This window comes from Triturus cristatus, chromosome 11 (assembly GCF_964204655.1).
Source record: "Triturus cristatus chromosome 11, aTriCri1.1, whole genome shotgun sequence".
NCBI classification, from domain to species: domain Eukaryota; kingdom Metazoa; phylum Chordata; class Amphibia; order Caudata; family Salamandridae; genus Triturus; species Triturus cristatus.
The window spans coordinates 186,661,041-186,687,506 of record NC_140594.1 but is presented as its reverse complement, the minus strand read 5'-3'; the positions used below and the strand labels follow the sequence as shown (position 1 = coordinate 186,687,506).

At 48.2% G+C, this 26,466-nt stretch overlaps 1 protein-coding gene across 2 annotated transcripts in view; it reads left to right on the top strand.

Moving 5' to 3' along the window:
* The window catches only part of HECTD4 (HECT domain E3 ubiquitin protein ligase 4), a 2,430,065-nt gene that overhangs the window by 1,396,407 nt on the left and 1,007,192 nt on the right, over positions 1-26,466 (top strand). For both annotated transcript variants that reach the window (XM_085634374.1, XM_085634373.1), the window contains exon 54: positions 16,036-16,162. In XM_085634374.1, coding sequence (XP_085490500.1) covers positions 16,036-16,162 — 127 coding nt within the window. The remainder of the gene's footprint in view (positions 1-16,035; positions 16,163-26,466) is intronic.

The following is a 26,466-nucleotide window of genomic DNA, read 5'->3' as shown; positions in this document are numbered from 1 at the left end:
GAGCCGCTGCTTCTTAGTATTTGCCAACTGTTTGCTGCGCGTGCCTGGTAGTTTTGGTCCCCCTCCGTGGAACTCACAGTGTCAGCGTGTGCTCCTGTCCCTTATTTGTTGGAGCTTTGCGCGTCTGTGTCTTCTTTCTCATGTCTGCGCTTCTCGACTGTGGAACCGTTCCTGCCTTGTTCCCTACTTCGGGATAGACTCCCATTCAGCTGTGCCCTTTGCGGTGTGTGTGTTCTCCTGGGGCACGTTCTGCCTCCGTTCCTTCTCCTTTCCCTGGCTTACTACTGCTTGGTGGGGGCTGGGCCGTCCTTCCTGTCCCCATGACATATCCCCTCTTGGAACCCCGTGTTCTTCCCAACTGATATGGTTCTCTTGCAGACCCTCCTCCCCTCTGGGTATGGCTTGGGTATCTATTCTACGTTAAGGAATCTGCGGCTAGTAGTCTCTATCAGATGTACAAGTTACTTACCTTCGGTAACAATGTATCTGGTAGAGTCGATTCTAGCCACAGATTCCTTCATGACCCGCCCTTCCTCCCTGTTCTGCGAGGACCCTTCAGCTTGGTCTTCTGCACTCGCCTCCCTTCGGTTGGCATTTGCCTTCTACGGATGTTGCTTTCTTTCTCTTCCTCCCTGGCGGGATGCTTTGTTCTGTTTAATTGTTTCACTCCTTCTTTTCTGGTGATTGGACGGTAGCTTCATGTGTTCTTTTGCATCCCTGCACCCTGGGTCTTCCAGTGTGGGGCCTATTCATCATCTCCCCCGCAATCCTCTGAGTTGGGGTTTCTTGGCTGTGCCTCAGCCCTTAGCTTTTACAGGGGATGTGACACTCCTTGATGGTGTTGTCTTGGGGTGCTTGTTGTTACTCCTCTGTTCCGAACTTGTTGCCCTTCACTATTTTGGATTGTGGTTGCAGACTTTCTGTCTGCCACGTAATTTTTAACCTGTTTTTTCTGACTCTGGGGAGGTTATCGCCTTTGCTTTGCAGGGTACCTTCTCAGAGCGGTGCTCTGCTCTTTCCTTTCCGTGGCTTACAGTAACACAGTGCTTGGCACTGTCCCTCATGGTGCTGTTCCTCCCCGTTCGCTTCTTCCCTCTCTGTTTCACTGATTTTTTTGCACACTGTTCCCATACTCTCACAGTTTTGTTTGTGATGGCTCCGCGTTGTGGCGCGGAAAAGTTCTCAGAAGAAAACTGACGTCAGCGCGCCGGGGTGGGACTTATGTGACCTCGCTGACGTCATATCCGCGGACGACAACAGGGCGGGGTCACGTGGTACCGCCCCCGGCGGCGCGCAGGGATGCTATGGCAAAGATTTTCCGGATCCAGTCTCACGCCTGGGGATAATTCTACGTTAAGGAATCTGCGGCTAGAATCGTCTCTATCAGATACATCGTTACCAAAGGTAAGTAACTTGTGCATCTGTCCTAGAATGGAGAGTAGACCATTTCCCACACTTGACTATATTGAGTGGTGTAACTCCTTCTTTGCACCAATTTTGGTTATGCGCACAGTACAAATAACGAGTAAAATGGGGCATACATTCCATCAATTAAGCCTCTTGCTAGAAAGAGGATTGCAAAATTGTGACCTTACTTGGGGCTTTTGCTTCTGGCCTACTGTGTGTTGATTTGATCACCAGTGGAATATATTTACCTCATCTTTGTTCTTTTTTTCCTCCAGGCAATAAGAAAGCATTTAACAGCAAACCTCTAATTCAAACTTGAATAAGTGATTTACACTATCATTGCAGAGAAAATATGTTTTAAACTTTACTGATCAGTGTGGGTATTTATTCCTTTGTGAAGAGGGTATAGAAAACATTAAAGAAAAGGTGTGGTTGTAATATATGGTTCCTGGGGATCTCCCTTATTCCAAGCAGGCAGGGCGAGGGGTAGGTGATGGGCTGCTTACTGTGCATAGAACTAAACCGCAATAATCTCTCGGTCCTCTGCCTTGACCTAGGGCACATTATGGCCTATTAGAAGGGGTTGATTTATGGATTCACTCTGGGGTGAGCATGACATAGATACCTAGGATCTATTGTATCACTACCAGGTATTGAGTATAATAACACTGAAGATACCCACCCTAATTCAGGGGTAGGGAACATATGTATTGGTCTTAAAAAACCCTAAGGATCCAGTACTGGACCAGCATAGCCTGAAACATGTCGACCTGAATAGTGAAAGCAGGATAGTTCACTACAATGCACTCGCTGAGTAGTGGTGTATCATCACCTTGCGCACACTACCGCAAAACTAGTTTTTAACCTTACCAAATGGTCTCTGAATAAAGGTTGATCTCCTTTTGGTAATTTTAAGATCACACTCTCCACCTTACACATTATACCCCACACACCCGCATGCACCGTCACGGCTGATACAAGAAAAGATCTCTGACCAAGAGCCCTCTCGTGGGGCCCGTGGGGCATTACAGTGCCGGCACTACAAGGAGCAAAACACCTGATGATGAACCATGACACCCACATGGGTGTGTGAGGGCAACACTTCCAAATAAGAAAGATCCCCCTGGAACCGTATATTCCAATTGTTCCTTTTCTTTAATGTTTTCTATACTCTCTTGACATAGGATCAAGTACCCACATTGATTAGACGTGTCAGTTATAGTGAGGAGCATGGCTACTGGACCTTAATCTGGCTCTTAGTCTCCTCTCTTTTTGATTCATGATTTAAACTTTACTGATGCAAAAACAACAATTGATGGACAGAATGCAGAACAATGTCATACATTCACCCCAGTACAGAGATCTGGGCCCAAATCCATCGTTTTTTTGCTCACCATGCCATTCCAGTCCGAACCCAGCCATATGCAAATCAGTCTTGACCCTGTGCCTCATGGGAACAGTCCAGCCCGAACTGCCAAGCCAGCTCCTCCCTGGACTGGAAACAAGCATCCTGGGACCGGTTTCGGGGTTTCACCCCTCTTCAGCCTGGATAGCTTGATTCCAGTGGCATGGCGAGCACGGGACTCACGTCTGAGCATACCTGTCCCACTCGAGGTGACAAATGCAAAAACAACAATTGATGGACAGAATGCAGAACAATGTCATACATTCACCCCAGTACAGAGATCTGGGCCCAAATCCATCTTTTTTTTGCTCACCATGCCATTCCAGTCCGAACCCAGCCATATGCAAGTCAGTCTTGACCCTGTGCCTCATGGGAACAGTCCAGCCCGAACTGCCAAGCCAGGTCCTCCCTGGACTGGAAACAAGCATCCTAGGACCGGTTTCGGGGTTTCACACCTCTTCAGCCAGGATAGCTTGATTCCAGTGGCATGGAGAGCACGGGACTCACGTCTGAGCATACCCGTCCCACTCGGGGTGTCAAATGCAAAAACAACATTTGATGGACAGAATGCAGAACAATGTCATACATTCACCCCAGTACAGAGATCTGGGCCCAAATCCATCGTTTTTTTGCTCACCATGCCATTCCAGTCCGAACCCAGCCATATGCAAATCAGTCTTGACCCTGTGCCTCATGGGAACAGTCCAGCCCGAACTGCCAAGAACTGGATTCAAGCAAGCCTGGCTGAAGACGGCTGAAATGCCAGAAACTGGTCCTAGGAAGCTTGTTTCCGGTCCAGGGAAGGCATGGCTTGGCAGTTCGGGCTGGACTGTTCCCATGAGGCACAGGGTCAGACTGATTTGCATATGGCCATGTTTGAACTGGGGTGGCAGAGTGGGCTAAAGAACGGTGATGGATCAAACCCAGATCTCTTGACTGGGTGTGAGTGTTTGATTGGTTCTGATGCTCCGTCCATCACCACCCCCTTTTGTACCGCCTTAAACTTTACTGAGGCATTTATAAAAGGATCTTAAAAACCCAAAGGCAGTTTGTCCAGTCAAAACAAATCTAAATATTCAATATGAAGGGCTGGGATAAAGTATAGCAAGTCACAGTGGGTTGTTTGCAACTTGAAAGACCATAAGAGTTTTGGTCATTTGCAAGCACCACGGATGATATCAATTTTAATGTGTCCAAAATATAGGTCCTCCACAGGGGGTGAAAATTGTACATGCTCATCCTGCAACCCAAGGCTGCCTAATTTTGAGGCTGACCAACCACTAGTAACCTTTGAACCCAAGCAGTTAACACTGATGAGAAGTCTCCTTCCAAGTTATAATCTCTCCCATCAGTAAAAGGTCTAGACCTAGTTTGTCTTTTATTATCATAGGTGCTCTAAATTAAAACACATTTTTTGGGAGCTAAGTAGCTCCGAGAACCACAGTGTTTAACACATCCCTGAATACAGTTTCTCCTAAAAAAAATTAAAGTATGTTTCTTGCTATATAATACTGTTGACAATTGTTTTTCTCCTTCTAACCATTCTAGAGTCTGCTACATCTCCTAACAAAAAGCTTGAGTGTGACTTTGTGCTAAGCTATAGAACCTCAGAAGTCTGTTAGCTAAATTAATCAAATCTGTCCCATGTGTAACTTCCATGATGGCTGATGCTCAGTATTTGCTGAGAATGTGATCAAATGCTTAGCCAGTCGACTACCATCCTAAGCCAAACATTCTGATTTGTGTGTTTGACTATGAGTTTTAAAGTAAAGTTAAACTTATGAAGATGCAAATGATGAAGAACCGTTGTTAAATATAAGTGTTCGAGGCATGTGGGCTGCTGAATTCATATCTGTGCATAGATCGCCGCCTAGTGTTGGGTCCGGATGATTGCACATTGTTGTCCTGGAAGAGTCTTCGAAGTATCACGAGATAGGTGGCTCCTCCCCTGGACTACAGTGCGCATGGGCACCCTCTCCATCCTTAGATTGTTTTTTTCCGCCATTGGGTTCGGATGTGCTTATCTTAGCTCAAGTTAGGAAAATTTAGTTTAAGGCCAAAAGGCCTTTAGTTCTCGTCGGTACTGTTCCCGTTCGGTATCGACCAGTTTCTTTAGTGCTTAGCACCTTCTTCCAGCTTTTCGGATCCGCTTGGTCCGAACATCGAACTTCGATCGACGATGGAATTGAGGACTCCCTTCAAGAGATGTCCTTTATGCCACGCGAAATACCCACACATCGACGTCCACCCGGTATGCAACAAATGTCTCTCACCGGATCACGATGAGTCGAAATGTATGGCCTGCGCCCGGTTCCGATCGAAGAAGACTCTCCGGAATCGACGGGCAGCGAGATTGGAGGCGCAGCAATCGGCGCCTGCCCCGGCCAACATCTTTAGCACCGAGGACGCCGAGAGCGTGGAAGACGTAGACTCCAGCCCCGCTTCCGAACACGACTCCCGATCGGAAGAGGACGACGAGGTGATCTTTCAGGGAGAAGAAGTCGTCGAAGAGGTAGGAGACTACGATGAGGCCCTTGGGGCCGAGGAAGATAGCTCCAGCGAAGAGCTAGGCCAACCCGTTGATACGGAGGCCGAAAAACTTAGTCGTCATAAGGCTCAGGTCGAGGGATCGCCAACGGGCCTTACCCAAGACCAATCTCACGGTTCTTCGGCCCCGCCTCCAGGCCCGGCCTCGAACATTTCACAGGAGCCATTATTATCGAAGACGACTGGCTTCCCTTCAGCGAAACCGAAACCGTCCATCGCACCGGTTCCATCGAAACCGAAAGTGAAAATGGTTGCGATCGGCTCGAAGGCCTCGAAGCCCTCCACTCCTTCGACGCCGGCAAAGGTCATCGGCTCCGAACGCGCCAAACGAGATTTCGGTGCCGAGCTCACCGCAGCGGATCGGGGCGGCGAGCCGAAGAAGAAGGCCCTCGGCCCCCACACAGCCCCTCGGCCTCTGGCACCGAAAATTACGGCCCAAACCACCAAAGTCAAGGTGGCCAACCCGTCTGCATCGACGTCGAAGACGGCGGCGCCTGCCAAGTCATCGACTCCGACGAGCGTCGATACCTCCCTTCGGATCGACGACCCAAATACTGCAAAAAAGTCAGATGCCGCTTCGACGCCTACCTCTAAGGTGCCGATCGGTTCCAAGGCGCCCTCTGCGTTCACCGTGCAACAGGTCTCAGAATCGTTGCAACGCATCAGGGACCGGGCAACCCTCCACTCTACGTCGGGACCCGAAACGCACAAGAGCGCAAAATCACCCTCGGCGCCGGTGAACATCACGTTTGGATTGCCGCCACTCACGGCGCCGAAAATGTTCCAGATTCGGACACGTGTCCGCCAAACACAGTCCCCATCCACTGGACAAACCGATATCGAGCCTTCACGGGCACACTTTATCGACGCCGACACTGGTAGGTTGATGCTCCGCAAGCGGAAAATCACGCCAGAGAGGGGATTGGACTCCTACAAAATTCCTCTCAAACACAAATTACCGGCAGGATCAGAACCAGTGCTTCATGAACACTTACAACCCTTCCATCAGGATCCACCGTCCTTTTCGCCTACGCATTCAGACACAGACGCAGGAGAGGACTATGTAGGGGATGATACCACCTACCCTGGGGATATCGATCCTGATGATCACTTGCAAGACCTAGATCAGGCATGGGATGACGCCACTGACCAGGGTACCGCACCAGATACTCCTGACACGCAGCTTTATAACATAAAGACATCTCCCACAGAGGACACTGCTGCCTTTAATGCCCTTATAGAACGGGCTGCTGCCAATCATGGGGTGGAACTCCATTCTGACACTGTATGTTATGTTATGTTATGTTACGGTTATTTATTGTGCGCACAGATACTCCAGCCAAGGAGCGTCCTGGCGCAAAGACAAGGTAGCACGTAACATACCACAGGCTAAAAACAGACACTAAAAGAGAGCTAAAACAGGAAGGTTTTTATAGCCTTCCGAAAGGTCAAAAGGTCCTCCAACATGCGAATCTCGACAGGCAGGGAGTTCCATGCTGACGCAGCCATAACCCTGAACGAGCGGCCTCCCATGCGGCTAAGCCTGAATCTGGGAACCACCGCAAGGGCCAGACCCTGAGAGCGAAGGCTGCGGGTAGGAACATAGAACAATAGACAACTCGACAAGATCTCCGGGCCTGTACCTCGCAAGATTTTAAAAGCAAGACACAATACCTTAAAGAGGATGCGCTTCCTAACCGGAAGCCAGTGTAGGGAGCGGAGGACACCTGTCACCGAGCAGAATCTGGGCAGGCCCACAATCGCCCTTGCCGCAGCATTCTGAACCCGTTGTAAACGGGCTAGTTCAGACTGATTGGCCCCAGCCAGGAGAGAACTGGCGTAATCCAGGCGAGAGATGATAGTAGCCTGGATCACCAGTTGCCTGGTCGGGGCGTCAAAGAACTTAAGAACAGGTCTCAAGCCCCTCAGAAGACCGAAACAACAGGCCGCGTTTTTTTTAGTGTGGCCAACAAAGGAGAGGCCCGCATCCAGCCATACCCCCAGATTTTTCACTTCCGATACCGGGATCGGAGTAGGTCCCAACTCTGAGGGCCACCAGTGGTCGCCCCACAGCTCCACTCCCTTCCCGACGACCATCACCTCTGTTTTAGTGGCGTTAAGCTGAAGGCAGTTGCCTGTCAGCCAACTAGCCACCGCCTTCAGTCCGGACTGAAACCTGGGGGCCTCAATCTCCGCATCCCCACTGAGAGTAACCGCCAGCTGAGTGTCGTCAGCATATGAGACTAAAGTAAGGCCCCACTGCCTAGCGACATCTGCCAGCGGTCTCACGTAAAGATTGAACAACGTGGGACTCAGCGAGGACCCTTGCGGAACCCCCATGGCCAGTGGTTGGTAGTTGGACTTGAAGGGAGGGATGGCAACACAGAAGGAACGGTCATCTAAAAAGGAGCGGAACCATTGCAACACCCGACCGCCAATACCAGTCTCCTCGAGCCGACGCAGGAGGATGCTGTGATCTACCGTATCAAAGGCGGCGCTAAGATCTAGCAAAATAAGCGCCGCCGTTTGGCCAGCATCCAACATTGCCCGGAGATGTTCCACCATCACAAGTAACGCAGTTTCCGTACTGTGCCCAGCACGGAATCCGTTTTGTGAGGGGTCGAGGGCATTGGTCCGAGTCAAATGTTCGGACAGGGCCAGGTTAACATGGGCCTCCGTGATCTTGGCTGGCCAGGGCAACAACGAGATGGGGCGATAGCTCTCAGGCTTAGAAGGGTCCAGGGTGGGCTTTTTAATAATCGGGGACACCACAGCTTGTTTCCACTTGGATGGAACAATTCCCGTTTCCAAGGACAGGTTGACCAAGGAGCATACGGCTGTACGCCCCATGAAGGCTTGATCTCGGAAGAGAGTAGGCCTTACTGGATCAGATGGGGACCCAGATTTGACTTGCAACGCAAGTTTATCAAAGCCATCCGAGGTAAGGGGGGGGAAAGACAAGCAGGGTAGTCTGGTGATGGACCCCAATTATACTTTCCTCAGTGGACCCTATGCTAGGGAATGTCCTATATATAGCTTGGACCTTCCCCAAGAAGTAAGATGCAAGGGATTCACAATGGGAAAGGGAGCTTACGGTCGTAGAGGTAGTCCGCTTTGCTGTAAGATCTTTTACGGCCTTAAAGATAGCTTTTGACGGATTCGGGCTGTTCCAGAATTCGATGGCATAAAAAGCCGCACGGGCTCGGCAGATAGCTCGATGGTAGAGCTTAACGGACTTGGCGTATGCAGCTTTTAACTCAGCCCCATAGGTTTTCCTCCAAGCCCTCTCTGCACGTCTACAGGCTCCCTTTAGGGCCCGGAGAGTGCCATCGTACCAGGGACTCGACTCTCTGGAATTGATTTTAGTTGACACAATAGGTACCAGAGAGTCCAAGGCCCTAGTTATCCAAGAACAGAAGAGGTCATACCCCCTTTCCACATCCGTCAAAGGGCCCAGCGGCTCCTCTAATAGAAGACGATGTAAGTCCTCTAACCGAAGCTTTTTCCATGCCCTCTTCAGAACCCTTCTGGCCGTAGAGATGAAAGGAGTGGCCGAGACCGGGCAAAGGACGGACACCAAGAAGTGGTCCGTCCATTCCACCGGAGAGACAGAAATAATTTGAATCCCCGCCAGATTGGAAAACAGGGGATCCAAAATATGCCCCCCCGGATGAGTAGGCTGGGACACCATCTGGGGGAGTTGAAAGGCCTCAAGGTCAAAAGAGATGGAGCGCACTGTCAGGCCAGAGAGAGTATCAAAATGTAGATTCAGATCACCCAAGATAGAAAAGTTGGCACAGTCAGCGACCAAAGGGCCAACAGTGTCGGGGAAAGCACTTCTAAACGCTACATCACTGCCGGGTGGGCGATAAACGACCATCCCGGACAGGGTAAACTCGGGGCTGACAGAGACCTTGAACATGGCACTTTCACACCCAGAGATGTTTAGGGCACCCCAGACGCACGGGTAGATAGATTTTACCACTAACGCGATACCTCCACCCCTAGACAGCCTATTCAGAGTGTACATAGAATAGCCGGGTGGGCAGGCTAGATTAGTAATAGCGGTATCAGCGTCCTGTAGCCATGTTTCCGTCATGGCAAATACGTCTGGGGCTTCCTCCTCAATGAGGTCATAAATCTGCTGATGGTGTTTCAGCGCAGACCTGACGTTTAAATTCAAGATCTTCAGAGTGGTAAGAGTGCCTGTAGTACGGCGGGTCTCCGAGGAAATACACCCTGGGAGAGGTTGCGGAGAGTCGAGAGCCCACTCATTACAGGGGCAATGATATGGGCCACGCAATGGGTGCACCGGTGGAAGGGTGCAACAGCAACTTACCTGGCCGATGGCAAACAGGCGATCCCGCGTGTACGTCAGCATGGCTGACCAAGATGGAGTAATGGTCCTGACACAAAGTACCGCGACGTCCAGCGCGTCCTTAGCGCAGACGGGCGCAGACGGGCGCAGACGGGCGCAGACGGGCAGGACTCCGGCCACGCGAGGACACGCCCGCTGCGCGATCCCGCTGCGCTAGGGGAGGAGCGTTAAATGCCCGTTCCCATCTGGCGCATGCGCAGTAAGCGCTGTGAGCCTGATCCTCGCCCCCAACCCAAGATGTCTGCCACCCCGGAACCCGGAACCAGCCCGCCAAACGGCGGTGAGGGACACAAATTATTGTGCGTGTGAGGGGGAGATGCAGCGCGAGACCGAGAACCTAAGGGAAAAGAAAAACAGGTAAAAAGTTAAAATTTGCGCAGCAGCGCCGTAAAGCTCCTGCTACACGCTCCTTGTCGAAGAAGACTTCTTAGTGGACACTTTCGCCTCCTCTGAAAAAACTGTCAAAACCCTGCCAATGTTAAAAGGAGTTCTAAAACCTGCAAAAGACATTTTTAGAGAAACAACCAGGGCACGGGTGCTGAACCCCAGAATCGAAAAGAAATACAAGCCTGCACCCGGAGACCCTATGTACATTAGGGGTCAGTTACCTTTAGACTCCATGGTTGTTGCTAATGCTCGCAAAAGAGCCCACTCACAAACAACGGGTGATGCTCCTCCCCCAGACAAGGAGTCCAAAGTGCTGGAGACATCAGGCAAACGGATTGCAGCGCAAGCGGCAAACATCTGGCGCATTGCCAACACACAGGCACTCCTGGCCCGTTATGATAGGTCCCACTACGACACACTAGAATCACTGCTACAACATTTGCCAGATGAATATAAAGAGGCAGCGGAGCTCCTTATCAGAGAGGGACAACTCCTTACCAATGCATCCATCAAATGCGCACTGGATGCAGCCGACACTGCGGCCAGGGCAGTCAACACCAGCGTCATGTTGAGGAGGCACGCATGGTTGAGAATCTCGGGCTTCAAGCCTGAGATTCAGAACAATATCTTAAATCAACCGCTCAACCCGGACTATTTATTTGGCCCTGAATTTGACACTACCCTCGAAAAAATTAAGAAAGACACTGACACTGCAAAATCAATGGGGGCTCTCCAGACGCAGCAGTTTCGTAGTGGCTCCTTTCGTTGCCCCGGGAATAGAGGAGCAGCTAGAGGTCAGGGGTCACAGCAGCAGTACACTAAAGGGAGCACACAAAGTAACTATGATAAAACCACCAGAGGTGGATATCATGGATCCAGCACCAAAGGCAGAGAACGTGGGTACGGCAACACCAGGTCCTCCCCCAAAAACAAACAGTGACGCCCTCTCCCTGCCCCCCGACCACATAACACCTGTCGGGGGGAGACTACAACAGTTCCTGTCAGCCTGGAAAACCATCACCACAGACAGGTGGGTCAGGGACATTATCTAGCACGGTTACTGTCTCGAATTAACGTCCACTCCACCCAACATACCGACAAAGCACCGTCCTATGTCCGTAGAGCACTTGGCATTATTGCAGCAGGAAGTGCTAAGTATGCTGCAAAAAGGTGCAATAGAGGTCGTGCCAGTCAACCATCAGGGGACAGGGGTGTACTCTCTGTACTTCTTAATCCCAAAAAAGGACGGTTCGCTCAGACCTATACTAGACCTGAGACCCCTCAACCACTACATTCTCTCAGAGCATTTCCATATGCTCACCCTACAGCAGGTTCTACTGCTCCTCAGTCAGGGAGACTTCCTAGCCACACTGGACTTAAAAGATGCGTATTTCCACATACCCATACACCCTTCACACAGGAAATATCTCAGGTTCACTATTCAGGGGCATCACTATCAGTTCAAAGTTCTCCCCTTCGGAGTAACGACAGCACCCAGGGTCTTTACCAAGTGCCTAGCAACAGTGGCTGCACATCTACGGAGACAACACATTCACGTCTTCCCTTACCTGGACGACTGGCTTGTTCAGGCAAAGTCAGCCCAGCAATGTGCCAGCCACATGTCCCTCACCATTCACCTTCTTCACAGTCTGGGATTCTCACTAAATTACCCAAAATCACATCTCCAACCCGCACACGTACGACAGTACCTGGGCGCGACCATAAACACTCTGGCAGCCACAGCTCAGCCAAATTTAGTGAGGATCAACAGCATGCAACAGCTGATCTCAAAGTTCAAACCTCAACACTCCCTTCCTGCGCGAGTGTTCATGCAGTTGATAGGCATGATGGCCTCCTGCATCTTCATAGTCCCGCACGCGAGACTACATATGCGCCCGCTTCAGGAGTGCTTGGCACGTCAATGGAATCAGGCTCACGGACAATTAAAAGACCTAGTGTTGGTGAGCGGTCGGGCATACAACTCTCTGCATTGGTGGAATCCACAAAACCTTTGCAAGGGCCGACCGTTCCACGAGCCTGTTCCACAAATAATACTGACAGCGGACGCCTCTCTCCAGGGTTGGGGAGCTCATGTACTCACTTACACAGTGCAGGGACTATGGACAACGCAACAAAAGAAGATGCACATCAACGTTCTGGAACTGATGGCAATCTTCCTAGCCATGAAGGCATTCAAAGTACACTTGTGCAACAAAGTCGTGTTGATCCGGACGGACAAGGCTGCCATGTACTACATACAAAAGCAGGGGGGAACGCACTCTCCACAGTTGTCTCATCTGGCTCAGAGCATGTGGAAGTGGGCCATTCAGAGGAACATATTCCTCAAGGCGGAACACCTCCCCGGCAAGGACAACCAGATGGCGGATCTGCTCAGCAGACACAGCCACCAGATGCACGAGTGGGAGCTACATCCGTCAGTACTCCAACCGTACTTCCAACAGTGGGGTCATCCAGAGATAGACCTATTCGCCACAAACGAAAACGCAAAATGCCAAAGCTTTACCGCCAGGTTCCCACATCCGCAGTCGCAGGGCAATGCGATATGGATGAACTGGTCCGGCAGATTTGCGTACGCTTTTCCCCCAGCGCCATTGATGCCGCTAGTGGCACGCAAACTCCGACAACACTCACTGACACTCATCCTAGTTGCTCCCACATGGGCGCGCCAACCATGGTACACCACCTTTCTAGAACTTTCAGTGGTGCCGCATCAAAGGCTGCGGATCAAACCAGCACTTTTAACGCAGAACCATGGCGAAATTCAGCACCCAGATCCGCAACAGCTGAACCTGGCAATCTGGCTCCTGAAGTCTTAGAGTTTGGCTACCTAAACCTGCCACCTGACTGTATGGATATCATCAAGGAGGCCAGAAGACCCACTACCAGAGCTTGCTATGCGGCTAAATGGAAAAGGTTTGTCATTTACTGCAACAACAATGACATTAACCCACTGGACGCATCCATTCAAAACATCATCTGTTACCTCTTACACTTATACCGATGCAATCTGGCATACAACTCAATACGTATCCATTTAACCGCGATAGCAGCCTATCTTCAAAACAAGCAGCACCTCTCTTTATTCAGAGTGCCTGCCATCAAAGCCTTCTTGGAGGGACTCAAACGAGTAATTCCCCCAAGACACCCACCGGCACCAGTGTGGAACCTCAATTTGGTCCTCACCAGATTAATGGGTCCACCCTTTGAACCTCTCCATTCATGTGAGATTCAATTCCTCACCTGGAAAGTAGCTTTCTTAGTGGCAATCACTTCGTTAAGAAGAGTTAGTGAACTCCAGGCACTAACCATTCAAGAGCCATTCATACAGGTTCACGCAAACAGAGTTGTACTACGTACCAACCCCAAATTCATGCCCAAAGTGATATCACAGTTCCACATGAATCAAACTATTGAACTGCCTGTTTTCTTTCCAAGTCCACAAAATGTCGCAGAGAGAATGCTCCATACACTAGATGTAAAGAGGGCCCTCATGTACTATATATACAGAACTAAGGACTTTAGGAAAACAAAACAACTTTTTGTTGCCTTTTCTCCACAACACAAGGGCAACGCCATTTCCAAAGCAGGGATAGCCAGATGGATCGTTAAATGTATTCAAATTTGCTATCAAAAAGCTAAACGCACATTAACGATTCCCCCACGAGCCCACTCAACACGAAAGTTAGGGGCGTCCATGACTTTCCTAGGAAACATTCCTTTACAGGAAATCTGTAGAGCAGCCACATGGTCCACTATACATACATTTACCAAACACTACTGCGTAGATGTACACTCAAAACAGCAGGCAGCTGTAGGACAGGCTGTTCTCAAAACTCTTTTTCAGACTGCTGCAGCTGGCACGGGCAGCCGCCGCTAAGGGAGGGACTGCTATATAATCTATGCACAGATATGAATTCAGCAGCCCACATGCCTCGAACTGAATATGCTACTTACCAGTATGCATCTGTTCTTGGCATGTAGGGCTGCTGACATTCATATCGCCCACCCTCCTCCCCGGCGCCTGTGGCAGCTGCAGCACTCAGAATTACTGTATAAGCATGTTCATCACTTTCTGTATCTACTCCATCACTGCCACAATGGCGAAAAACAATCTAAGGATGGAGAGGATGCCCATGCGCACTGTAGTCCAGGGGAGGAGCCACCTATCTCGTGATACTTCGAAGACTCTTCCAGGACAACAATGTGCAATCATCTGGACCCAACACTAGGCGGCGATCTATGCACAGATATGAATGTCAGCAGCCCTACATGCCAAGAACAGATGCATACTGGTAAGTAGCATATTCAACATTCCTCTTGCTAGCTCTGTTTTCCATATGGTTCCTAAACAATCAGAAAATCTGCATAAATGCCCCTAAGCTACTTCCCTGTTTTTTTTTATACTGACTCTATGTGCTGGAGGCCTCTTAAGAGAAGAAAAACCTTGTCAGTTCTGCTCAAAGACCTTAACAAATCTGCACCTTAATTGCTGTGACCAGTGTGCCATGTAGTTGAGTGGATGCAACAAGACAAGTTTATGATTTTCCCATCTGCATGGTAAGGTAAAGATATCACCAATTGTGACTTATGAGTGTCTGACAGGGATACGTGAATAAACTATATTGAAACAAAGGGTCAGATCTGGAAGAAATCTAAGATGTTTAATTCCAGGGAGTGGCATGTTTGGGATTTAGGTTTGGTTGGAGTTCATGTATTTGCTGCGTATGTAGGCAGATGTAATTCCTTACATTGCCACCTCTAGACTCTGTATCTGGACTTGTGCGTACAGAATTGTTTAATAGTTCCTCGTGTAATCACAGGTTGAAAAAATATATGTTCTTGATGAGCTTAGATTCAGGTTTGAAAATCTGAAGGCCGCTTAATTCCAGGTTATCGCTTTACCAGTTGCTGGAGAGTGTAATAAGATTTTGTAGGTTCATGAGCGATTTTATGCATGCCCAAGCTCTTCAGTATTTGTTACCACTTTGTACTTCACACCAAATTTCATCTGCAAAACTATTTAAAGGTAATTACGACACCTAGGATTCATAGGTTTTTTTAAATCAGTCTTTGAATGGAAGTCTCATACTGCAGGTAAAATTACAAGATTTGCTCATTTGTTTACTCAGTAATTTATGTAACTGGGGAATTTGAGATGTACAAATGTGAATATTTGCATTTTTGTTGCAGCAATAGATTGAAAAATACAATGACATATTCAGCGTAGTATATAAAATATATTATACCTGCAAGTAAACATTTTCAGCCGGTTTCCCTCTGTATTAGTGCTAATAGGTTCCTGACGTATCCAACCCTCCTGGCAGGCAAATATCAGCCCGCGCCTACAATTGATTATCTGGTTAGAAACTTATAAATTCATCCTTGTTAAACCTTTTCCAGAGCAATTCAAATCAGCATACCAAAGGCTTAGATATATGCATTATTCAAATACAAGTTTTGTCTGTCAGTTCTACAAGCGAAACACCATTACCTTTGCAGAATGTTTATGAACCTGAAAATATGTATGGCAGCAGAATTAATTGATCTTGTGTATAATCTTTTGGCAATAAATCAATTCTACAGTATTTACACATCTTTTCATTTTTTAGTGTATGAATTTTGACCCAATAAAGAGCAATTTTATTTTAAAGTTCTGTTAGAATTTTTTAAAGGCTAATGTCAGGACTATAAATTACCTTAAAATTAAGCATTATGAATACTGCTAGTATAAGACATATAGATGATCATTAAATAATTATACATTTGCAAATGCTCCAGAGTAGACCCTGGCTCAAGGTGTAGCCTTCTGTCGGTATAGGCCATTTGTACCCCCCTGTTTTTCTCTGCTCTGGAAATTAAAGTTCAGAATGATTGTGTTGTTTCTTTCTAGGAGGATCACTATGCCCTGCTGGTGAAAGCATGGGAGACCAAAGTTTTTCCAACAATTAGGAGGCGTTTTCGAAATGAAGCTGAAAGGAAGTCTGGTTTGGACCAGATTAAGGGAGCATTGCAACTTGGTATGAGTGACTTTTTAAATCTTTCTCATTTAATATTTTTAATTATTTATGAAAGCACAATATTTAATCAAGGTTCTCTAATCATGCATCCATATGAAAACACAATATAAACCGAGGATACAACTGTGTGTTCTCTAATCCTGCATCCAAGGGTTTAACTGAAGTATGCAACACATTCAATTTATGGTATCCCAAAAATGCATATTTGTTGCTATTGTACCTGTAATGATCTGAAGACCCTTTTGACTGGGTCTGAAATGCTTTTTTTGTCAGACAAATAATGCAAACATTTGGGGTCTTTACCAAATTAAGATGCAATAAAATAACTGGTCTCAGCTATAGGAGATAGCAAATAATGACAAACCCCGAATTCAAAATCTCCAGCAGAGTTATCACAAATAATCCTAATACTGTACCTAAAAATAAAGAGATTTTCAGCAGTGTTCCACTACAGTCTCAGGACATCCTACTGATTCACATGAGCTATCCAAAAATTGCTGGATAGAAATTTTTAAGCCATTTTTCTTAACCATGATAATTAGCAATACATTCCGTAATTTGTTATCCTTTTTGTGCTTTACAGACGAGGACAAATCATATACACATGAGCTTTGATCCACCCTAAAGGCCTTTAAGCGTGAACTGCTATATCAAGCCACATCTGAATAGGAGCAAAAGCAACCCTGAACGTGTTTCATGTCATTTAGGCTTCTCAGATCGTTGTTGCAAATTAGAGCAAGCCTTGACATACCCATACCATGTAGGAAGTCATCACTAATTGATTAATCGCTAGGATTCCCTCTGGTTAGCTTTCTTTGCCAACATTTGTGGCTTGTCTGTGCTTTTACAGTTAAGACAAAGCATGGGTCCTGACTTAACCGTGCTCAAGGATTCAAGATGACCATCAATAGTACATTTCCTGTGCAGAGGTAAAGAAGTCTTGAAATTCAATTGATCATCTTATTTTTAGTCTCTGCCAAAGGAGAAACTGACAATGGTGTTTGTTCGAGAATGGTTGTTATTGTTATGTGTCTGCTCAGCTGTTAATGCAATACATTCTTTCCCCTTAAAAATGTTTCTAGGACATACAATTGTAAAAAAGAGATAAGCACATAATTTACTTCAGGTTTAAAGGAAGGTGCTGTGTTTTGATAATGTTCTTTTTGTTACAGTTTTTAATCTTTTCCATGCATTCAACAGGATATGCTAAATAATTATCAGTCTTTGCCAGTTTCAATGTCACTCTTTCAAATGATTTGTGTGTTCTCCTATTATGCATTTGGATGTTTTTCCCCTGGTGTGTATTTTTACTTAGACATTACTGTCCCATTTGGAGCCTCATTCTTACAATCTTTTGTTTTATGGCTCAACACTGCTAAAAGGAAGGTGCCTACTCAAGTGTATATTTTGCTTGGCTTTTGGATAGTGGCCTGTCATACAAACCCAGTGACACTGAAAGATATGTAAACTACCATATCTGATAGTTCAGTTCAAATAGCTTTATTTGAAAACATGTATCATAAAAGCATCATTTGACATCAATACAATAAAAGAGTATCTGTTCAGTGATAAAGATCTTACAATACAGAAGGTCGTTTAACAGTATCATGGCGTAAAATTAGTAACAGCGTATTTGAATAAAAAACAAAAAACTAATTTCATAAAAGACTTAAGTCTAGGACACTATATACATGTCGCTATCTACAGGTCACTTCCATCCCAGGTACACAATAATTTTAATAGTAATGCAAAAGAAAAAAGGGTAAAAGGGCATAATTGTTATATCCTGAGTATTACATTTAATTGTAATCAGCCTAGGTCCTCCTAGCTGCTCAGCCAGAGTGACAGATGGTGACGGAATGTTGGTGTGACTGTGATGCGTGGAATGCCTGGGTGCCTGTGTGGATGAGTGCTGACAGTTGGAGATGGGCTGAGCAGCTAGGCAGACTGCTCCTGGTGGGGCTGGTGTAGGAGCTGGTACATGGCTCATCCTTGATTGATAGCACTTGACTTGGAACTAATAAAGAAGACTTAGAAACTTACAACATGGCTACCAGTGTGTTCATGTAAGGAGCACAGCAATAATCCATCACGGTAATCAATGTATAAAGTGCTAGTGCTATCTCCATCACAAGCAGTGTTCAGAAGTTATAGAGCAGGCCAATATAATATATGGTCTAATCACATATGAGTTGTGAATACCTACATTGGGGTCACACCTCATAGGGCTCTGATTCTAATTAACCAAGCTTGGCCTAAAAACATGGCCACTCCACATGAAAACAGAACACTGGGATCAGATTTTAACCCCTTCGGTGCTCATGACGGAATGGTTCCGTCATGACCCACGGTTGAGCTGTGCTCATGACGGAACCATTCCGTCATGACCCCGCCCGCGCAAGATTCCGCCAGCACAGCGGCGGAATCTGCGCAGCATCGAAGGGGTTAAAATGCGCAGAGCAAACCGGTAATCGCGGGTGCCTATATCACTGCATATTGGTTTTAGCCATTTGCTCCTAGCTTTATTATAAGCAGGGAAAGCCAACAGGACATAAGCAACACACTCCACCGGAGCTCAACAGCACGGGCAACTCTGTCATGTTCTCGGCTGTATGCCACTTTGCCATTCGGTTATTAACAGGGAGCGTGCCAAGCCTAAACTGAATATACAGAGTCCTATCTTGTGGGACCTGGATCACATCTAGGTAGGGCTCCAAGCTTCTACTTTGCTTAAACGAGAAGAACTCCTCTGTCAATCTACCCAACATTGGCTTACAGAGTTCTTGCCTGTCAATCCAATCCCAATAATATCGCTTGAGTTCCGCTTTACTAGAGGGAGTCTAGGTATCCCATGATTCTTTAAGGCCATCATAGATTTCTTCACATATGATAGCCACTTGACCTTATGGTTCACATCCAGATTCATTACCTCCGTTAGAGCTGAGGCGTATTTGGTAAGCTATTCAGTGCGTCGCAGGCGAGCCCAAAAAAGCAGTGGTCGTAGCCTAGCAATTGCTCTAAACGGTCACCTACCCATGTCATTCATTAAAGGTGTTAATGGGGTGTTGCGGGGAAGCATCACTAAATCCCTCAGAAATTTGTGCTCAGACCTACTTATTTCATCCACGTTTTCAAACCCCCATAGCTCGGCTCCGTACAGAGCCGAGCTAACTGCCTTTGCCTCATAAACTACGAGCGCAGGGGCAACTGGCCTACTATACGAGGAGCGATGTTCTTTGCTTAGTGCCCCGGTCACGCGTTTATGATTCAAAAGCATTTTAAATATATGGGGCCCCCAGAGCATTTTATCCGAGAGTTGTATGCCAAGATATTCAAAGATCCCGACTCTCTCCAGGGGGGTACCGTTTAGTGTAAAGTTGTTCCTAAAAGATTTGGGGGGGATTAAAAGCCATAAGCTTTGACTTCGTGGTATTAATAGCTAGATTGGTATCTGTACAACAATTTTTGAAGCCCAACTGAAGTCTTTGACTCCAACAAGGTGTCGTCAGCGAATAGAAGCGTTGGCACTTTGTCGCCCACTAAAATAGGGGCGTCAGCTGGGTCTTCTTGCAGAAACTTCACCACTCCGTTCACATACAAGGAGAACAGGTTGGGAGCCATCACACAACCCTGGCGCACTCCCTTGCCAACAGGAATATGCTCCGTCAACTGACCTTGGGCACCCCATCTCACCTGAGCATAATTACCCTCATGAAGACTGATTAGTAGGTTAAGAATTAACGGTGGAATGCCCATATCATTTAAAATCTGCCACAATTTGGCCCTAGGTACAAGATCAAACGCTGTTTTTAGATCAATAAATGCCATATAGAGGCTACCTTTCCCAATTAAAATGACTTCCCAATATATAATCATTAACCTAAAAACCTGATCAATCGTCCCGGTATTAGCCCTAAAGCCCGCCTGGTATTGTGAGAGGATGTCCTCCTCTTCAGACTTGATTGAATTCTCTGCAAGAGGACCCTACCTAACACCTTTTGCATTACATCAGTCAAACTTAAAGGCCTATAATTTGAGGGATCTTCCTTATCACCTTTTTTGTAGATAGGAACTACTTCTGCGCCTTTCCAAGAGTCTGGAACTGAGCATCCTGCAGCCATGGCATAAAACAATAAATAAAAATAGCACAACCACCCTCTAGAATCAAACAAAAATAAATCTCCTGGCAAACCGTCTGGTCCCGGGGCTTTAGCGGGGACTAATATCAAAATCGCAGACTCTATTTCAGCCCGCGAAAAAGGATCACTATCATTCCCTATAGGAGGAATGTGCGAGGTGCCTCATAGCTTTATATCTGATAGAGGCTTGTAGCTGCAGATTCCTTACCTTCGAATAATCCCCAGGCATCAGACTGGATCCAAAAGTTTTCATGAGGCAGTACCCCTGCGTGCTTGTAGGTGGCCCCTTTCAGCTCTGCGTGGCTTCATCTGCGCCGAAAGTGGCGTGTATGGTGCCTTTATAGGCGTCAATCCTGCTTGCTGATGTCAGTTCTTTTCTACTCTTTGCCAGTCAGTACTTAATCTAAAGCGGACTACCCCACAGTCATTTTTTGACTTGCCTTTTTGACTTTTTGTTGAAGTCTTTTTTGAGATCTTCATCTGGTGTGGCAGGATGTCAACTAGGAAGGCCGGCTTCGAGCCCTGCGGTGCCTGTAACTGACCGATGTCAGTGACGGACCTGCACCTTGTTTGCTTCAGGGGCCTCAAGCGGGACTGCAACGCAAATTTCTGCTTTGGCTGCTGTGCCATGCACCCCAAGGCCTTAAGGGAGCACTCCCTCAAGCTCCTTGCCGCTTGACGTGTGTCACTGTGAGGGTCTAGATCCCGATCGAAAGGAAGGTCCCAGGATCGGTCGCAGAGCCCAAGATCCTCATCACATTTAGATCCCTTTTCAGGCAAGTCCCACAAGAGAAAGAAAAGTAAGACGGATGGATCCAGACTGGCGCCGGTTGCACCACCTTGACCTTCCCCGGTGCCGGTCCCAATGTCAACATTCCACAGCCCGACGGCACTATCCCCATTCTCATCCCGGCATGGAGCCAGAGGGGCATCGTCCGACGCCTGCGCCAACTAGAGTCATACCTTCCGGTCCATAGGCTGAGCCCTATTCCTGTCAGCTGGGACTTGGGGAGGATTGGGAGAGGTCGCTGGACCCTGAAAAATACCAGCCCCTAGACCCTAACATAGACGGGTCTGAGGAATTAGCAGATGCCAGCGGGCTGGACACCTCACTAGATACTGGCTTCATCTCCTCCTACAATGGCTACAGAGGTGGGACCAACTTTTGCTTTGGTATGTGAGAAGGGCGATCAAGGTCCTTCAGCCAGGCGTAACTCCCTCAGACCCGCTCCTCCCATTTAATGAAGTCCTCATGGATGTTCTGCTTGGGACTTGGTCCAAACCCTGTAAATGGGGGTCCTGTGAACAGGACGATTGCCTGCTGCCACTCGCCCCACACCAGGGCATCCCAATTTCCTCATGCAACACCCTAGCCCAGAGAGCTTGGTGGTCCAAGCTTCCACCTCCCTTGTAAATCCTGTCGCATTTCCTACCACTGCACCAGATAGGGAAACCAAGAGGTTGGATTCCTTAGCAAAGAAAATGTTTTCTTCCACCACCCTGACACTGCAGTCCATGAACACCATGTGCCTTTTTGGCCATTACTCCCGTGAACTGTGAATTCAGTTGCGCAGGTGCTGCCCATGGTCCCGGAGGAGGCCTGAGCCATACTCTCCCAAGCCATGACAGACAATACGATGTGGGCTGGACACGACCGACTCACTAGACAGAGCGGTTTCTTCATCAGTGGACTTGCAGCGCCACACCTAAGGACAACTGACTTTTCTAGGGATGTCCAAGCGTCGATTATGGACATGCCCTTTTCGTGGCTCCTGTCTTTTTGGAGACAAGGCGGACTCCGTGCTGGAGTGCTTCAAGAATAGCAGAGCTGCAGCCAGGTCCTTGGGCCTTTCCTAGGCCCCTCGCCAACTTCATTCCACCTTTCATTGCCACGGAAGGGGCTTCCAGGTGCATCTTTTACCCGCCCAGCCACCATGGCGCGCAAGCTTCTCAGCCTCTGCGTGGCCGATGACGCAGTACCCACAGACCCCATGGATTGAGAAGCCAGAGTTTGGGCCAGTCCACCACGCCCCTAGCAGCCACAGCCTCCAAACTCTTTTAGTTTGCCCTCCTACCATCATGGCCACCCAGTGGGAGGTAGGATACGCCATCTTCTGCCCCACTCGAGATCAATAAAATGAGAACGTTAGGCTCTTCAGATTGTCCGAATGGGCTACTCATTCCCCTTTGTGACTTCTCCACTCATGCCACCCTCTTGCCACAGGCTGGCGAATGACCATCTCTTCTTGCTCCGACAGGAAGTAGCTGCTCTCTTGGCCGAAGGAGCCCTAGAGAGTTTGCCGCTGCCAGAAGTAAGTTGTGGTGGTTATTCCCACTATTTTGTGGTTCCTAAAAAAGAAAGAGGCCTTCATCCTATCCTAGACCTGCGCCCTCTCAATTTCTTCCTGGAGAAATTCAAAGTGCTCATTCTCGCTCAAGTCCTGTCTGCCCTGGACCCAGGAGACAGGATGGTAGCATTGGACTTGCTGGACTCATACATCCTTATTCCTGTCCTGCCTGCCCACAGGTGTTACCTGTGGAAAACGGTGGGCCACAAGCGCTTTCAGTTATCCATGCTCCCTTTTCGTGTTACCAGTGCCCCTCAGGTGTTCACTAAGGTGATGGCTGTGGTTGCAGCTCATACATGGAGATCAGGGGTGCCAGTCTTCCCCTTTCTTGACAACTGGCTGTTGAAGACGGGCTGTCTTCTCCCACCTCCAGACTACGGTGGACCTTCTGCATTCTCTGGGGTTCACGATCAATGTGCCGAAATTACACCTGACTGCCTGTCAGCCACTCCCTTTCATCAGAGCTTTTCTGGAATGGTGCAGTTTTGGGCCTGTCCCCCTGAACAGGGAGTCCAGGATGTTCAGACTTTAATACCAAAGTTTCAGCCTCTATCTTGGATTTCGGTGAGAATGACTCTGAGGCTGCTGGGCCACATGGCCTCCTGCATCCTGCCTGTGACACATGCCCGCTGGCTTGTACGGGCTCTTCAGTGGGACCTGAAGTTCAAGTGGGCACAGCATCAGGGGAACTATGAAAGCTCTGCAGTGGTGGCTATCAAACCACGATTGGGTCAGAGGCAGCTCCCTCTCCCTTCCCAACCAGATCTGCAGCAAAATCCAGACTCCATCAACCTACTGGAGCTATGGGCGATCTGGCTGGCAATGAAAGCCTTTCTACTCTCCATCAAGGGAAGGCTGGTGCAGGTGTTCATGTACAACACCACCGCCATGTGCTACTGCAACAAACAGGGCGAGGTGGAGTTGTGGACCCTTTGTCATGAAGCCCTGCATCTCTGGACTTAGCTGGAATAACAGGGCATACCCCTGGTGGTTCAGCACCTGGCGGGCTCTTTGAATGCCAGGGCGGATGAACTCACCCAAAGTTGCCTAGCAGATAAGGAGTGGCGTGTCCATCAGGAGGTGGTGCAAGGTCTCTTTCAGCAATGTGGAGAGCTTTGGTTAGATCTGTTCGCCACTGCCGAGAACACACAATGATAGCAGTTTTGTGCGCTGGAGTTTCCAAGGCGGCATTCGCTCAGAGATGCTTTTCATCTTGAGTGGCGCTCAGGCCTCCTGTATGCCTTTCTTCCAATACCACTCCTGCACAGATCTCTTCTCAAGAAGAACAGGAATGACCAGGCCAAAGTCATCCTTGTGGCTCCAGAATGAGCTTGGAGAGTTTGGTACCCCAAGCTGTTGAGCATGGCCATCTGTCCTCTGATCAGGCTGCCCTTCTCCTCTTCTGTCACGGCAGCAGGGTAGGGTTCTCCTTCCAAACCTGTCAACACTCCGCCTTCTTGCGTGGAGGTTGAGCAGAACAGTCAACAGCTTTCGATCTTCTGCCCAAAGTTTTCAGTGTCATCTTGGCAGCCAGGCGCCCCTTTTCCAAGACTGTATATGCCTGCAGTTGGGGCAAGTTTGTGGCATGGTGTGCAGAGAAACAGGTTGATATTCTTTCTGCTGCCCTCTCTCAGGTCCTTCTCTTAATCCTTGTTCTTGCCTAGCAGGACTCTGCTTTGGGCACCTTAAAGGGATATCTTTCTCCCATGTCAGTCTTTCCATGGTTGCAAGTCCAACCATCCTTGTTCAAATCCCCTGTGGTGAATAGGTTTTTGAAAGGTTTGGAGTACGTTTCCACCTTCACTCTTCATTACGCCTCAGTAGGACCTCAAACTCATCCTTGCATTTCTGATGTGCTCTCCCTTTAAACCACTGCTCAACTGTCCTCTCAGGCTCTTTACCATCAAGACAACCTTCCTAGTGGTGATAAAATCTGCCCAGAGGGTTACTGAACTTCAGGCTTTGTCATCCAAGCCTCTTTACTTGAACATCTACCCAGACAAGCTGGTTCTTCGCACCAGAGCTTCCTTTATACTGAAAGTTGTCACTCCTTTTAATGTAGGCCTGTCCATCACCCTGCCTAATTTAACACTCAGCCACATCCCTCTGAGGAAGAGGAGTAACGTCACCGGCTGGACCCAAAAAGATTGTTGTTGTTCTACATTTACCGGATGAACGAGTTCCAGGTGGACCACCTCTTCGTGGGGTTTGTCTTAGCGAAGAAGGGTAAGGCTGTGCAGAAACGGACCATATCTTGATAGATCATGCTCAGCATTAAGATCTGCTTTACATTGGCGAAAAAGTAATTACTTGAGGGTTTGTGTGCTCATCCCACCACAGCCTAGTCTGTAATGCAGAGTTCTGGTCCTGGATACCTGCCAGGGAGCAATGCAAACTTCTCTACACCCATTCATGAAGCAGTACTGCCTGGGCCATTTGTAAGAAACATTAGTAGTGATACATTCCTTACCTTATAATTACCCCAAGGCGTCAGACTGGATCCGGAAAGTTTTCGTCAGCAGTACTCCTGTGCGTCGGTAGGTGGCGTTGTGCGGCTCCGCGTACATCGTTGGCGTCGTGGTCGCCGAGATGATGTCGCGGGCACTACTTAGACGCCGCCAACGCGCGCTGACGTCAGTTCTGTAAACGACTTTCCGCACCAGGAATGATGAGCCATGCAAGATACTGACCACTAGTGCATTGAAACTAGGTCCCTGAAAGGGATGGCCTTAACCCAGAAATCAGTTCACAGAACGGGGAGGATGGGTGAGGCGGTAAGGAATCTATCTACTGATGTTTCTTACAGGTATATCGTTACCAAAGGTAAGTAACTTGTTCATCTGAAAGAAACACATAGTGATAGATTTCTTACCTTAGAACAGATACCCCTGCAAAACCAACCCCCGTGGTGGGTCTGCGAACCAAGATCACACCAGGAAGTCCTGGCGAACAGAACGGCCAAGGAAGACGTCTCTCCGGACTTGGCTGTCTAGGCAATAATGCTGAGTAAACGTGTGCAGCGAAGCCCACGTGGCTGCCTGACAGATGTCTTGCAGGGGGACACAACGTCCCTATGCAGTAGTGGCTGCAGTTGCTCTAGTGGAATGAGCACGCAGCCCCACTGGAGGCTCTTTGTTAGCCAAAGAGTAACAGGCTTTGATACACAAGACGACCCAGCGGGAGATAGTCCTCTTGTGTACCGCCCGACCTTTCTTGCTGCCATCGTAGCCAACAAAGAGTTGGTCATCCACCCGGAACTGTTGTGTGCAGTTGAGATAAAATAAGAGCGCACGTTTTGGGTCCAGACGGTGAAGCCTCTCTTCCTCTCTGGAAGGATGCGGAGGCGGAAAGAAGGTGGGCAAGGTAATGGTCGGCCCAATGTGAAAGGCCGTAACAACTTTTGGCTAAAAGGAAGGACGGGGCCTGAGCACAACCTTGTCCGGATGGACCGACCGAAAAGGATGTGTACAAGAAAGAGCCTGGAGCTCACCAACTCGCCTAGCGGAGGTGATGGCAACCAGGAAGACAGTCTTCAAGGTCACGAGACGAAGAGGACAGTTGTGAAGGGGCTGGAAAGGAACACACATAAGATAAGTAAGAACCAGATTCAAGTCCTACTGTGGCATCACAAACGGAATAGGAGGGAAAAGGTGTATAATGCCTTTGAGAAATCTATTTACAACTGGGGACTTGAAAAGAGAGGGCTGATCAGGAAGCGTGAGAAAGGCCGAAATGGCTGAAAGAACATCTTTGATAGTGCCCAGAGCAAAGCCGCACGACACCACCTATCGACATGCAGGGGTACTGCTCACGAAAA